Source organism: Elaeis guineensis, chromosome 4, assembly GCF_000442705.2.
Source record: "Elaeis guineensis isolate ETL-2024a chromosome 4, EG11, whole genome shotgun sequence".
Taxonomy (NCBI): Eukaryota; Viridiplantae; Streptophyta; class Magnoliopsida; order Arecales; family Arecaceae; genus Elaeis; species Elaeis guineensis.
In genome coordinates this window covers 45,884,546-45,898,827 of record NC_025996.2, presented here as the reverse complement: position 1 = coordinate 45,898,827, position 14,282 = coordinate 45,884,546, and the positions used below count along the sequence as shown (strand labels likewise).

The 14,282-nt window shown below is 41.8% G+C and overlaps 1 protein-coding gene across 1 annotated transcript; it reads right to left on the bottom strand.

The window, feature by feature from the left end:
- Window positions 1-3,495: 3,495 nt before the first annotated feature.
- LOC105035616 (F-box protein At2g26160) lies at window positions 3,496-9,250 on the bottom strand. Its single transcript, XM_010911226.4, has 2 exons — window positions 9,057-9,250; window positions 3,496-4,899 (listed from the first exon to the last, which is right to left on the bottom strand). Exon 2 carries the CDS (start codon window positions 4,862-4,864, stop codon window positions 3,629-3,631), a length of 1,236 nt encoding a protein of 411 aa, XP_010909528.2. The 5' UTR covers window positions 4,865-4,899; window positions 9,057-9,250; the 3' UTR covers window positions 3,496-3,628.
- Between the last annotated feature and the right edge of the window lie 5,032 nt (window positions 9,251-14,282).

Here is a 14,282-nt window from a genome sequence, read left to right as displayed (position 1 = left end):
TTCTCCTTGTGGCAGGCAAGGGTGAAGGACGTGCTCATCCAACAGGGGTTGATCGATACTCTCTTGTGCGATGAGAAGCCGACCACCATGGAGGTGCGGGATTGGAAGCGGCTACAGATGCAGGTGGTGAGTACCATCCGTATGTACCTGGCGGATGAGGTGGTGATCCATGTACTGAGCGAGACTTCCCCGACGGTGCTGTGGTCGAAGCTTGAGGAGTTGTACATGGCGAAGTCTCTCACCAACACACTTTTTTCTGGAGGCAGTTTTACCAACTGCGGATGACTGAGGGACAGAGCGTGCAGGAGCATTTGAGCCACTTTCAGAAGATCCTCACCGACCTCCTCAGCGTTGGGAGAACGTTGAGGAGAAAACCAAGGCGCTGGTTTTGCTGGCGTCGCTTCCTCCTTCGTACGAGTCCTTGGTAACTGCTCTTCTAGTGGGAAAGAATACTATCAAGATGGACGAGGTCACCACGGTGATACTCCAGAATGAGGTTCTCAGGAGGGAGAACCCAGCTTCGAGCTCAGGTGGCGGTAGCTCAGCTTTGGTGGCTTCTGGAGGAGCAGGAGGCGATAGACGGAGCGACAGGAGATTGCAACGAGGCGGTCCAAGTCCAGGAGGGACTTGAGCAAAATCAGGTGTTACCGGTGTGAGGAGTTGGGGCATCTAGCCAGAGATTGCCCTCAACTGAAAAATTGGACGGTGGCTGCTGTAGCGACGGCCGGCAGTGATTCAGATGGAGATGTCCTGGAGATATCTGACGAGGTATCTACTTCTTTCCCAGTAATGGATATTAGATTCTGTATGCCCCTATCATGTATGTTGCAGAGAGGAGCAGCTTGACTCCCTAGAGAATAGTGAGGGCACTGTATAGCTGTCGGATGGATCGAGCTGTGCGATCAGAAGCATTGGGACGGTCAACTGGAGAACCATGACGGTGCAGTGAGGAGATTGGGGGAGGTCCGATACATACCCAATTTCAGGCAGAATCTTATCTCACTTAGCAGACTGGATTCAAGAGGCTACAGGACGGTAGCTGGTGGAAAAATCCTAAGGGTGTTACGCGGCGATAGGATTGTGCTGAAGGGAAAGAAGGGGAGCAGAGGACATTATTACCTGGCAGGGAGCCCAGTACGAGGTGGAGCTTCGGGAGCCAGGTGGAGCCCAGAGCGAGGTGGAGCTCCAGGAGGCGGATCGAGCACAAGACAGGAGACTCGAGAGGAGAGAGGTGACGTCGCAAGGTGAGATTCCTATTGCCGCAGGATGATGCCCCGAGCAGGTCTCAAGTCAGGAGGAGCACAGCATACGATGGAGATGGGATCGAGTAGCCTGACTCGACTCCCATGTTTGCCCATCCATGATCAGCAGGCGATTGTCCCAGAGCATGGGGGCGAGGAGATCCAGAAGCTCTCAGAGTTTGGAGGAAACCGAATATCGAGTCAAGATGGAGATTGTTAGGATTTGAAGTTTCGATATTCAGCCCATATTGAGCCTACAGCGAGGTTCGCGATGAAAAATGGAGTCCAACGAGATCAAGATCATCCGAAACGGAGCTCGGATGGAGGAGATACGAGCTTTTGAAGTCGGCACGAGACTCGAGGCGGTGGAGGACCGCCAGCGGTCGGCGGCAGCGGCGCGGCCGCAGGCGGCGGCGTGCGGGACACGCGACCAAGGCGCGCAGGATGCGCGACCTAGGCCCGCGATTTAGGCGGGCACGCGGCCCAGCCTGGCACGCGGCCCAGGCGGGCGCACGGCCCAGCCAGGCGTGCGGCCCAGGCGCGCGTGGGCCCGCGCGCGGGAGCAGGCCGACCCAGGCCCAGGTGGCCTGCCTGGCCCTGTTCACCGGTCCACCGTGGATCGGGCGGTCCACGGGTGGGTCTGTGGACTGCGTGGGCATTTTCTACACATTTCTCGCGGTTCACGAAACTATTTCATGGATCGATCGCGATCGGATGGCCTAGGGGGTTTCCGGTGACGATCCGACGGTTCAAGAGGTTGATTTGGCTTGTTTAGGACTCTTAAACCTAATCTAATTAGATTTTAAACCCTGCTTAAGCCTTTAAAAAGGCCTGTGATAATAGAGAGAGGTGTGGTTCGGATTTTCTCGCCGTACATAGCCGTACGAACCCAAGAGAAGAGAGAGGCGGAAACGCTAAGAGAGAAGGAGCAGGAGGCTCCTGGACAGCGGTCGCCAGGCACTTCAGAGGTTCAAGAGGGTCTTCCAAGAAAGAGAGAGAGAGAGCTTTTTGAGGAAAACTTCTAGTGAGAGAGAATTTGGTGTACAAGGGTTGAGGGTGAGATCTCCTCTTGTAAAATTTCTTTTTCATAGTGAAGTTTGCATGCCCCGTGGAGGCGAGCCCTTTTGTGGCTGATTCACGTATTTTGATTGTTTTTTCTTTTATTTTGTTTCTTCTTTCTTCCTGCTGCATCGCGTGGTACTGAAAGGATCTTGGGAGGTGGTGTCCTGGCCAGACATCCACCCAACAATGCATGTGTGTGTGTATCTGTATGTGTGTGTATTGATCTATATATATATATATATATATATATATACACACATATGTATACATATGTATTAATGTGTGTATATACATATACATGTATGTTTGCATATATACATACAAGTATGTATATGTATACACACATATACATATATGCACATTTACATATATATGTATGTATACTTATATATGTATATGCATGTACATATATATATGTACGTATATGGATGTACATATATACATATACATATAGATGTTTGTATGTATATATACATATATATGTATATACCTATAACTCCCATCTCCCAGCATCTCATTCCCACCATATGGTCGAGAGCAGCCATTCGTATATGGAAGTACATATTCACAAATTTTACTTTATTTTTTTAGCTATGGATGGACAATCTTTGTTAGTCATTTTGTTCTTAATATATTTGAAATACTTTATTGGGTTTATGGAGATATATTTATTTGCAAGTATTTAGAAAATTGGCCTTTGTGTAGTATCCTATGTGAGTTGCATGGAACTCCAAAGAAATGAGCATTATAAAGAGCACTACAAACTATTAATTCAATGCATTGAAACATTTTGAGTTGTATGTTACATGATGCTAGCAAAGATGCTCCGGTTCACATACTCGGAAATGCTTGGGAAGTGGCCGATCAGAGACTTGATCTTCGGGATCTTGTATCTCATGAGGCAGCTGGTGAGCAGAGTTTTGGATTTGCCTGTTTGGACTCTTGCATCAGTTCATAGTCTCTTTTTTTTATTTTTTTAATCAATTTTTGAGTTTGATGAGATGATTCTTTTATGTTCATTGTGAATAATTAAGGATAGTGAATATATAGGACATCATAATCAAGGCCTCTAGCTTTATCATCAACGACAAAAATCGTATCCCATATATCACATGGGGTTACAAACTATTAGTAACTAATAATGGTCGTAAAAAGAAAACAAAATGCAATCAAGAAAAACATAACCACCAAAGAAGCTAGACATGTGAACTTTCAAATCTTTTAATGTCCAAAAAAAAGTAGTCATTCAATTTTTTCTATAATATATAAGGCAACTCAAAAATATAGAAAAAAAAATATCAAAACAAAATACCCATTCAACATAATTATTGGGTAAGCCAGATAGCTGGAGTCGACCAAAGGGGAGCAATAGGAAGAGGCTCGATGCTACCATCCACCATGTTGAATATACCTGTATCACTGCATCTAGGAATCGTCCTCATACAGTCATAGAAGTTATCATCCAAGAAATAGATGCAATTTGCCTTACATTTGTTAGAGTCAGATGCATAAATGGACAAACAATGACCACGATCCAAGAATAAAGCACGATCCCCCAAGCTTTTTACCTCAATCCACTCATATCCTGGTTTTAATAGCTCCAATTTATAAACATCGAATCCAACTGTTCTATAAAAAGGTGTCCGAAAGTAGTTTCCGTCCTCCTCATCCTCCTCCTCATCACTATCATCATCGTCGTCATCATTATCCTCATCATCATTTGAATCATCATCGTTACCACTATCTTGGAGTTGTTCTTGTCCATCTTCATCATGAGGAATTATTGTCCAATACCTTAAGATATATAATATTTCTTCTCCAGACTTCACCACATACCTTATGTCCTCGACGTCTTTTCTAGCATGTGGAATATCTAAAACCAATTGTGCCACAGAAAGAGTGTTAATATTAAATTCCACACCAATGGAGTTAACACAGACTGCATAAATTTTTTCATCATAGATTGCTGCATTGCAAAAGCATCGATAGTGTTTAAACCAGTCCTTGAAAGAAGTCCATGTCTTGTCACCTGGCCTACAGAAGGTGCATTCATCATATTCTGAGACGATGGCCATGATGAGAAAATTAGGGTTTGAAATGGGATCATCAGATAGCATCACTTTGTGGATTATTTCATATTTCCATATATCTGACTTCTCTCCAAGCGCCTTTCTTCGTCGAATTATGTCAGGAAACATTGGATGTGGTGGAAGTTTTACTTGCACTCTTGAAAGTGGATTCAAGAGATATATCTCTAAATCATCATCCATTGTAAACAACCATCCATAAGATGATCCGCAACACCACTTATTGCGAAGCTCTGGCAAAAAAATCTTGCATGTCTCCATATTAGAAATGCTAATGAAGCTGCAAGTTGCGGAGTCCTCCTCGTATGGTAGCATCAACAAGGGAGGTCTTTGACATGAGAGGTGACGTTTTTCTAGTGCAATCGGCCTCCATGATGTACAGACGGAAGCAAAATGATACAAATCTAGGAGGAATAATAATCGATCTGCAATAAGTCCAAGTATATCATTTGGAAGTTCAGACCAATCAGCCATACTGCATCGAAAATTTTTTTCAGAGCAAGTGCCTCCTGCAACTCAAAGGAAAAAACGATAAAGTTAAGCAGGATGAAGAGGATGAAATTGCCATCATAAGCACTACATGATAAGTGAAGAGCACAAACTTGTGGAAATAACCATAAATGAGAACATTATCACCGTAAGCACTACATGATAAGTGCAGAGCACAAATATATTGAAATAAATATGAATGATGTAATTCATAATTAAGTTGTGGACTCCAAATGTACATCTTTTTGGTTCCAGAACCTCTAGAAGGAGATATTTGTAAGAAGAAATTTTTTAAAGTAGATTATTTGTTTTATATATTGCAATAGTTTGTTGTTATGGGTAAGATTCACTAGATAACTTTTACAGAGTATGGGAATCTTGTCATGTTATAATATACTAAAAGGTAGATTATATGCTTTTGTAAGTATGCCGGCTAAAATAACAAAACTCAGAATAAAACATTAGGCAACTAAGAGAGCACATGCATAAAGATTAAAGTACAAGAGTAGAATATTTCAGAATACTCGGATACATTACTACTTCAAAGGGTGGAGTGCAAGAATACAAATAAAATTATAGTTTTCTTTTGATGGACCATTTTGTTTTGGTAAAGTCTATACACAAAAAGCAACAATTCAAAACTATAACAATCTACATAAAACTTTGCTTACTCATATATATTTTACGGGACAATCCAACACATACCATAAATTTTTTGATTGCAGAACCTCAAATTAGATAATATTTAAATATAGATTTTGCAAGAGAGCATTCATAATATTGATAAGAAGATAATGGTGGTGATATAGGATAGATAATCCTATTGAATCTACTCTTGTTTTCGACCCAATATCACGAGTCAGAGATTGTGGCACCCACCATATACTCATAGACAATTCTCTCCATAAACATGTAAGATATCTCAAATAACATTATAAATAAACAACAGAATAAATTTAAATAACCAATATTCAAACTCTAATTTAAATAGCTAAATCAAAACTAACAATATTTTAAAGTCTTGCATCAAATTTTAATAAAATCTAATCTAAACACAAGATATCAAAATATTATTTCTATTTACTCCACAATGAATTCCTGATTCTAGCTATTTCTCAGAATATATAAAAATAGTAGAATATAGAATAATAAACCAGACAATCCAATAAATAATAAACACTTTAGTTAGATAAATCAGACAATAATAATATACTAAAAAAGAATATGTAGAGTATATTAATTCAAAATGAAATCTAAATATACCACTCTATCAAAACAACATGCATGTGGATCCAATCTTTTTGAAACTCAAATTTCATTTATAAATCAATATCCTTTAATACATCAAGTTCATCTCAAAGGTTATGAACTATGATCACATTTATATCCTATGGCTAGACCAAAATATGAGCTTAGTAATAATCAAAGGACCACCATATAACTATAAATGATAGGATGTCAAAATCAAAATATGAATATATAATCTCTACTAGCAAGATATCGATATATTAATATATAACTCCCACTAGTAAGGTATCGATATGCAAATGTATAACTCCAATAGCAAGAAATCGATTTGCAAATATATAACTCCAATAGCAAGATATCAATATGTAAACATATAGCTTCCACTAGCAAGATATCAATATGCAAATGTATAACCTCTAGTGGCATGGTATCGGTATACCAATATATAACCTTTATATAGCTTCCACTGGCAAGATATCAATATGCAAATGTATAACCTCTAGTGGCATGGTATCGGTATACCAATATATAACCTTTACTGCTAGGTGCCATCATAAAACCCCTGCTGATAGAAAATCAATGTGCGAACCATAACTCTATTGAAAGAATATCAATGTACTAGTATATAATCTTCACTGATAGTATATCAATATCCCAACACACAACCCCTATTGGCATTATATTGATGTACCAATGCACAATCCCATGATAGGGTATTGATATATAGCCAGGTTATGACTCCAAATCCATTTTGAACTAAAGCTCTTTCTGTTCAAAAAACAAGTTCTACATTCCAAATTGAAAAATATGCAAAACTTCTTTTTCAAATATATATATATATGTATGTATGTATGTATGTATCATATATATGTATGTATGTATGTATGTATGTATGTATGTATGTATGTATGTATGTATGTATGTATATATATATATATATATATTTATTTATTTATGCAAAACCTTTCGGGATCAAAATCAATCAATAATAATCCATAATATATATATATATATATATATATATATATATATATATATATATATATTTATTTATGCAAAACCTTTCGGGATCAAAATCAATCAATAATAATCCATAATCAAATTAATAACTTTAATTATGCATCAAACAATATTCTATAATAAGATATATATATATAATAAATAAATTTTATATTTGAATTTCATAAATCATGAATAATATGATCTAAAATTCAATGATATAAATATTATATAATTTATCAATAAATCTAGAAAAGGTGTTACATATCTTATCTTGTGAGCGAAATCTATCAATAAATCCAACTAATTTTTCAAAACTCCCTCAAAGCTTAATATTTAAGTTTAATATTTAAAAATCATATTTTATCAAATTTTTGTCATGATAATTTTTAAAATATAAATTCTAAAACTCAATATTCTCATAGGACTAATCAAGTAGTGTGCCCAACATCACAGTTGACTCAATGTATGTATTCTATTAATCACTTACAAATAAAAAATTATGCTAGGATGCAATTAATACTATGGGAGTGTTGGGTATCGGATGATCATTTCAAGACCAGAGGTGATAGGATTGGAGATAACGATGTCACTATATTTCGTTGCATCATCATGTTTTATATGACAATATTACCAAATTACCCTTACTTCTCAAATCACTATCCAACTTATGATGGAATCCTCAAAGTCGGATATCCAAGAACCCTCAAGGACAACAATCTTGGACTAAAATTTGGAAACAAAAATATCTTTTAGTCTAGTGAGAAAAATTAATATATCAATATAGTATTAATATATTATATCAATATTATATATATTAATATTATATTGATGAGACATATATTATATATATAATAATTTAAAATTATAATAGAAATATTTATTATACTTTATATTAATGTAATGAAATTATTTAATATATTACTTTTATGTGCCTTATTTTCTAATCAAAATAAATATTAGTATTAAAATACTATATTATAAGTATAAATAATAATATTAGTTCTATAATAATAATAAATATATATTTATATGATTAATAAATATATTTTTATAAAATATTTTAGGGATAGTTTTGGTATTACATGATTAAAATATAAATATGTTACTCGTGAATATTCAAAAATCTTTAATCAATGGAACATGATATATTAAATATTATGATTTTAAATCTATAGATATAAAATTATCTTGAGATAAAGATAATCAGTAATCTAAAATTATCTTGGTGATCTTCTTTAGGTCACCAATGTCAGGAAGTATTAATGGTGCAATCTAACGCCAACCAATTTGGCCGGAGTTGGCATGGCCATGGTTCGGGATTCTTAGGATTTACCAAGGTAATTGAACCCAACAACCCTAAAAAAAAATATATAAGAAAAAATCTATGTAGAGAGACAAACAAGTGAGAGAAAGAGGAGGGAAGAGAGACAAAGGGAGGGAACAAAGCTTCTCTCGCTAATTGAGGAAGAGGAGGAGACTGGATGGTTCCTGGTGAGGAGGAGGAGAGACTGGGTGACTGCTGGTGGGGGGGGGCTCTCGGTTAGAGAACCGATGGGCGGCCACCGTGGACGGCGGCCGGTGGCAACAAATGGCCAACGGTGTTAAAAAAATAATAAAAAGAAAAATCAAACACAATTTCAGCAAAACGGGGGCTTCGGTCCCACGCCCTGGGAACCATACGTTCCCTGTCGCTGGACCTCCGGCCATGGCTACAAGACGCCGCGAGGGATCGGCATAAGGCCTCGGCGACCAGCACAAGCGCTGAACATAGCCGGAAAAAAGAAGGAGGAGCGCCGAACTTTCGAAAACAGTGGAGGCAGGGGATCGCCCTTCCTACCAAAAAGCCGAAGATAACCGGCAGGAATCCTTGCTCCAGAGACTACGAAAAAGGTAGCGGATGGTAAATCAAAAGACGCCGGGCTCTTACCTGGCTCTCGGAGACGGTTGACCACGGTCACGGTTGTGGTGGCAGCCGACGGTTGGGAGGAAAACAAGCGACGAAACTGGCGGCTATGCTCAGATTAAAGGCTGGGATCACCGGTGAGGGTCGAAGGGAGGTGGCAGGCTCTAAATAAAGCTGGAAGGATGGGGGAATCCGCCTCAAAGTCGGATTCTGTCCAGCGAACTCAGGAAGAAGTAGACTCCCAACAGGAGTCTTCTTCATTGCACGTGCATAGCACGTGTTGTTTTCTTTTTTTTTTTCTTTTCTTTTCTTTTTCGGTGGTAGGTTTCTGTTCTGGGCCGATTTATCATGTCTGGGTCTGGACCGGTCAATTGGATGATGCCCAACTTCCTCTCCGCCCAGTTGAACTGGGTTATCCAAATTTACATGCATTAAAAATAAAAAAAATAATCTTATTAATTTACGTCAGAAGTCTATTAGGCACTACATTAGTTATCCAAAAACTGAAAGATAAAACGTCCATCGATAGGAAGATAAAATAGAAACACGAAAAATATTTCAGTCTCGAGTGGATCTCTTAGAGCATGATGGCTCTAGCATAGCAAGAGTACGTGAACGTTTAGATGGCTCTAGTATGCCAAAAGTACATCCGTATTAATGCTTAGACCTGTATAATTTGAACTAGGGGTTTTGGCCATAAAAATTGACTGTATTTAAAGTGAATGATGAATGTGTTCAAATTTTTAGCAAGTTCACTTTCTGTCTGGTTCTAGTCATGTCCTAACTTGTGCTCAGGCCTAAATTATTTTGACCTCAAATATAATCTCCTTAACACATTATTCCATATAGTAAGCTCTCATCACAACTGTTATGAAGTACTATAACAGTTATAATAGCCATTATTTATCTAAAAAAATAATTTTATCAATTTTAATTTTAAAATAATTATCAAAGTAATGGCTATTGCAATTGTTGGTGCAGAATTCCGTCGAAGCCGGAGTTGCTGGAGTCGAGATGATCGCGGCCGCTGCCGGGACCTGCAACGGAAGTCTAAACCGGAGTTGGGGGTGCTCCGGCAAGACCCTCCGATGCTCAAATCAGTACTCTGCTTCAACAGAAATGGAGTGCTCGAGTGGAAAATTTAGCAAATTTTTAAGATAGAGTTTTTGAGCTTAGAGAAGAACATATCTGGGGTCTCTTTTTATAGACGGAGTGCGTAACTAGTTGATAGCGACGTCTGTAACCGTCTGGTAGTGGGCTGTTCAGAGCCGCCCGGAGTTTGTTACGGAGAGTAGTGGCGTCAGGGGTCATTCAGAGCCACGTGGAGTTTGTTACGGAGAGTAGAGTGGTGTCCGTTATCGCGACTTGCCAGAGAGTAGTGGAGCTACGCGAAATCCGTTGCAGGGAGTGGAGTAGGGTAGTGGCCATTATCGTGACTTGCCAGAGAGTTCGGATCTGTCGGCTGAAGCTCGGCTGGGACATCTGATGGAGCGGAATGGCTTTCTATCCCGTCGATCTGGAAGAAGCTCGGAGATGCCTCGAAGCTGCCGACGAGTCTACTGTTGTCGGATACCTTAGGCACTGATACTGCAGGTGGGAGTCATCTGCTGTAGAAGCTCGGATGGAGACTTTCCGTTGGTGAAGCCCGATAGGAGTTCGATTGCTAGAGAAGTCCGTCTGGGATTCACCTGATGTGGAAGTTCGTCTGAAGATGATCCATCGGAGAAGTTCGGTTTCATGAAGGATCTGGCGGAGGGTCGGCCGGCGATGGACTTCGGATGGCGCTGGGGAGGTTCGGTAGACGTCGGAGGCGATCAATCGTTGTAAGAATCCAGCTTTCGGAGTCCGTTCGTCGTAGAAGCTTGTCCGATATCCATCCGTTATGGAAGTTCGGTCGAGATCTGATTCTTGCAGAAGGCTGAAAGGAGATCACTTATTGTAGAAGCTCGATCGAGGATCGATTGTCGTGGGAGCTCGGAGTAGTGATCTGACCGGTAGGTCCTGTCCCGCTGTAGAAGCTCATCTGGGATCCGATTACGAAGAAGCTCGACTGAGGTCTACCTATAATGGAAGTTCGGAAAAGACGTGTTCACAGTAGGAGCTCGAATGAAATTTGCTTACAGTAGAGATCCGGAGTAGACTGCCCACTGTAGGAGTTTGGAGTAGACCGCTCGCTGTAGGAGTTCGGAGTAGACCGTCCGTTGTAGGAGTTCGAAGTAGACCACTCGTAATAGAAGTTCGGCTCTCACAGGAGCCCGGTTAGAATCTTGAAGGCGGTCGACCACCGTAGAAACTCGGATGGAATCCGATCTCTATAGAAACCTCATTGTCGAAGAAGCTCGGATATCGACGGAGTCCGGAAGGAGTTCAGAGAATAGTTGGTCACTGTAGAAGGTCGGTTGACAGTGAGGCCTAGAAAGCCTTTGGAGTGGCACAGTAGATGGATGGAGAAGCTCATTATCGGAGAAGTCTGGAAGCTCAGATGGTCGGGGGGTTCAGAGAGACGCCACACAAGGTCGGAAGCCGGAGAAGCCCTGGAAGGGTCGGTCTTTTACAAACTTCGGTCGGGGGGTATTTTATACCCAACACTAGTCCCCCTACTTTCGAGTTCGGATTCCGAATGAAGGAAGTACAAAAAATTCTCACGACCGAAGTTACCCCCCTCGCTTGCTGCACTCGGAGGTTGTCAGATATTTTGGCGTTCGACATACTGGTACTAGAGCCTTTTCGAAAAAGATTTCATCTTTTTGGAATTCCCGTCGGAGTGCTGCCCCAAGTGCGGTGTAATAATGGTTTTACTAATTGTCGGCCACCTTCAGCCACTTGCCACAGCGAGTGGGCCACACGGCGGTCATGGACTGGTCAGAGGAGTCCTGCAGTCATTATTGCTCCGGATCCCGTCGCCTATTTAAACCCGTCTCCCCCCCTCGGGGATTTCACTTTGCATGGGAGTTTCTTTGGTCCTTCTCTCTTGGCCTCAGGCATCCTTCGAGTCGTCCTCATCTCTGCATCCCTGTATCCCTCATATCAGCCTAGGTCAGCCCCAGAACTTTCTCCGCTTCTGCGGCCCCGTTCATAGACTGTGCCGATCATCCTTTGTTGCAGATATGGGCGCGGACACGGCTCGGATGTTGGCCCTGAATCTCAAGGCCCACGAGCGGGAAGGCGCTGCAACTTTCGGGTCGGCGAAGAAGGCGAGGGTAGAAGAGACAGATCCGACCATATTTCGCCCTGATCGTCCAGAGCCCATACTTAGGCAGACCTTCGACCGTGAGTGCTTCCCGGTGTGTGTCATTATGCGGGAAAATCTGACCTCTGAAAGAAGGTCATGCCCGCCGTCACTGTGAGGGGGAACCTGACCTCAGAAAGAAGGTCATGCCCGCCGTCATCGTGAGACAGCGGGACCCATGGCACGGAAAAGGTGGTGTCTACATATACTTTGAAGATAATGCTGGAGTAATTGCTGAAAAGGAAGCTGGAAGAAGTCAGGTACTTAAAGTAATCCTCGACGATGGTCGAAATCGAGAGTTTGAAGTCTGATGAAGCCGAGCTTCCTTAGAACTTTTCTCTTTTTTTTTGTATTCTTTTTCTTCTCTTTTATCTTCTCGTACTAATCTGAGTCGTGATGCTCTTGTCTCCCAACGATAGTGCCCTGCCAGAGCTCTCCCCCTGCCACAGGGGATTCCTCTGAAGTCGACGATCCAAGACCTCAGAAGGAAAGTTTGTCAGTTGACGAAGAAATCTAAGAAGCTGGAAGATGAACTTCACCGATTGAGAAAGAGCCATTCGGAAGTCACTGCGGAGGCTGTTCGTCTTCAGGACCTCCACAAAAAGGGGCCATGGAATTCACCCGGAAGAAGGCCGACTTCGTTACAGAGCTCGAGAAACTCCGAAAATGTACCAGCGATCGATCTTGGGCTCAGGCTTTCAAGATCAGCTCTCTTGAAGTCGAGCTGGCGGCCGCACGGGAGAAGATCGGCCAGTTGGAAGGGGGCTCGTCCTGGCTCACAGTCCAAGCCGACCGCGATCGAGACTGGTCGCAGAAGCTCTCCGACCTCCAAAAGCAGCTGCAGGATGCTGAGGTGAACTACGACGCCTATCGAGTCGGCTGAAGCGGGCAAGTAGAGGACTACCGAAGGAAGCTCCAAACGGTGACCGACGAAGTTGCCCGCCTTCGGAGGCAGCTATCTGAGAGAGCCCAGCTCGCCTCTATACAAGGCTCTGACGAGCTCCGCTCCTTGAGGGGGACCATGGCAGAATTGTTCGTGGTCCTTGGGCGGGGGGAGGCTGAACTACAGCGGCTGAAGATTCAGCTGGTCCACGAGCAGCAGGCGGTCAAAGATGTCGAGGCGGAGTCCAAGGTCCTGAGGAAGAGGCTTCGAGAGTCGGAGAGCGAGTGCCGGCGGTTCCACCAGATGTACCGGGATATGCTGCTGAGAAAGATGGAACTAGAGGAAGAAGTTGAAAACTTACGAAAATCCCTAATAAGGACTGAGACCGAGAGCTCGAAGTCAGAAGAGGTCGGGCTTCCTTAGAGCTCCTTTCTTCTCTTTTTTATGTATCTCCTTTTTTTTTTCTCTGATCATTTTTCTTTTTGTTTTTGGCCTTCAGGGCTTTGTAATATGTACTTCACCAATGAAATAAAAATGAAGTTGTCTATTACCTTGTCCATTTTGGTGTTGAGTTGTCGTTTACCGAACTTCTTTCGTCTTTCATCCTGTTCGACGTCGACGTTGTTTGAAGATTCCTGATCGTTGCTGTGCTGATTCGCCTTTTGGGATCGAAGATTTTCGACAAGGGTCTTCTTCCTCATTGAGGCGAGGTCCCCTGAGTCTCGGCCTTCAAAGGCTTCGTAACACATGCTTTACTAATGAAATGAAATGGGATTTTTCTCATTACCTCGTCTACTCTTGCTTTGAGTCGTTGGTTACTGAGCTTCTTTTGTCTTTCATCTTGTTGGACGTCGATGTTGTTTGAAGATTCTTGATCGTCGCTGTATTGATTCGCCCTTAGGGACTGGAGAGTTTCGACATGGGTTTTCTTTTTCGTTGAGACGAGGTCCTGTGTGCCTTTGATGTAATTCATTTTTCACTTATCGCTGGCGTAGTTCATCGTTTTCTCTTTTCATCTTCCTTTTTCTTCTATGTTCGAGTGAGGGTCTTCCCTCTGCTCTTGACGAGGTCGTGAAAGTGTAGAGGGGCCGTTGAGGAGGCTTTCCTTCTTATCCGGTCTTGATCGATCGAGTCTTTG

Coding starts and splice junctions, on each gene's coding strand:
- LOC105035616 (XM_010911226.4), bottom strand. CDS start 4,864: ATGGCTGATTGGTCTGAACTTCCAAATGATATACTTGGACTTATTGCA.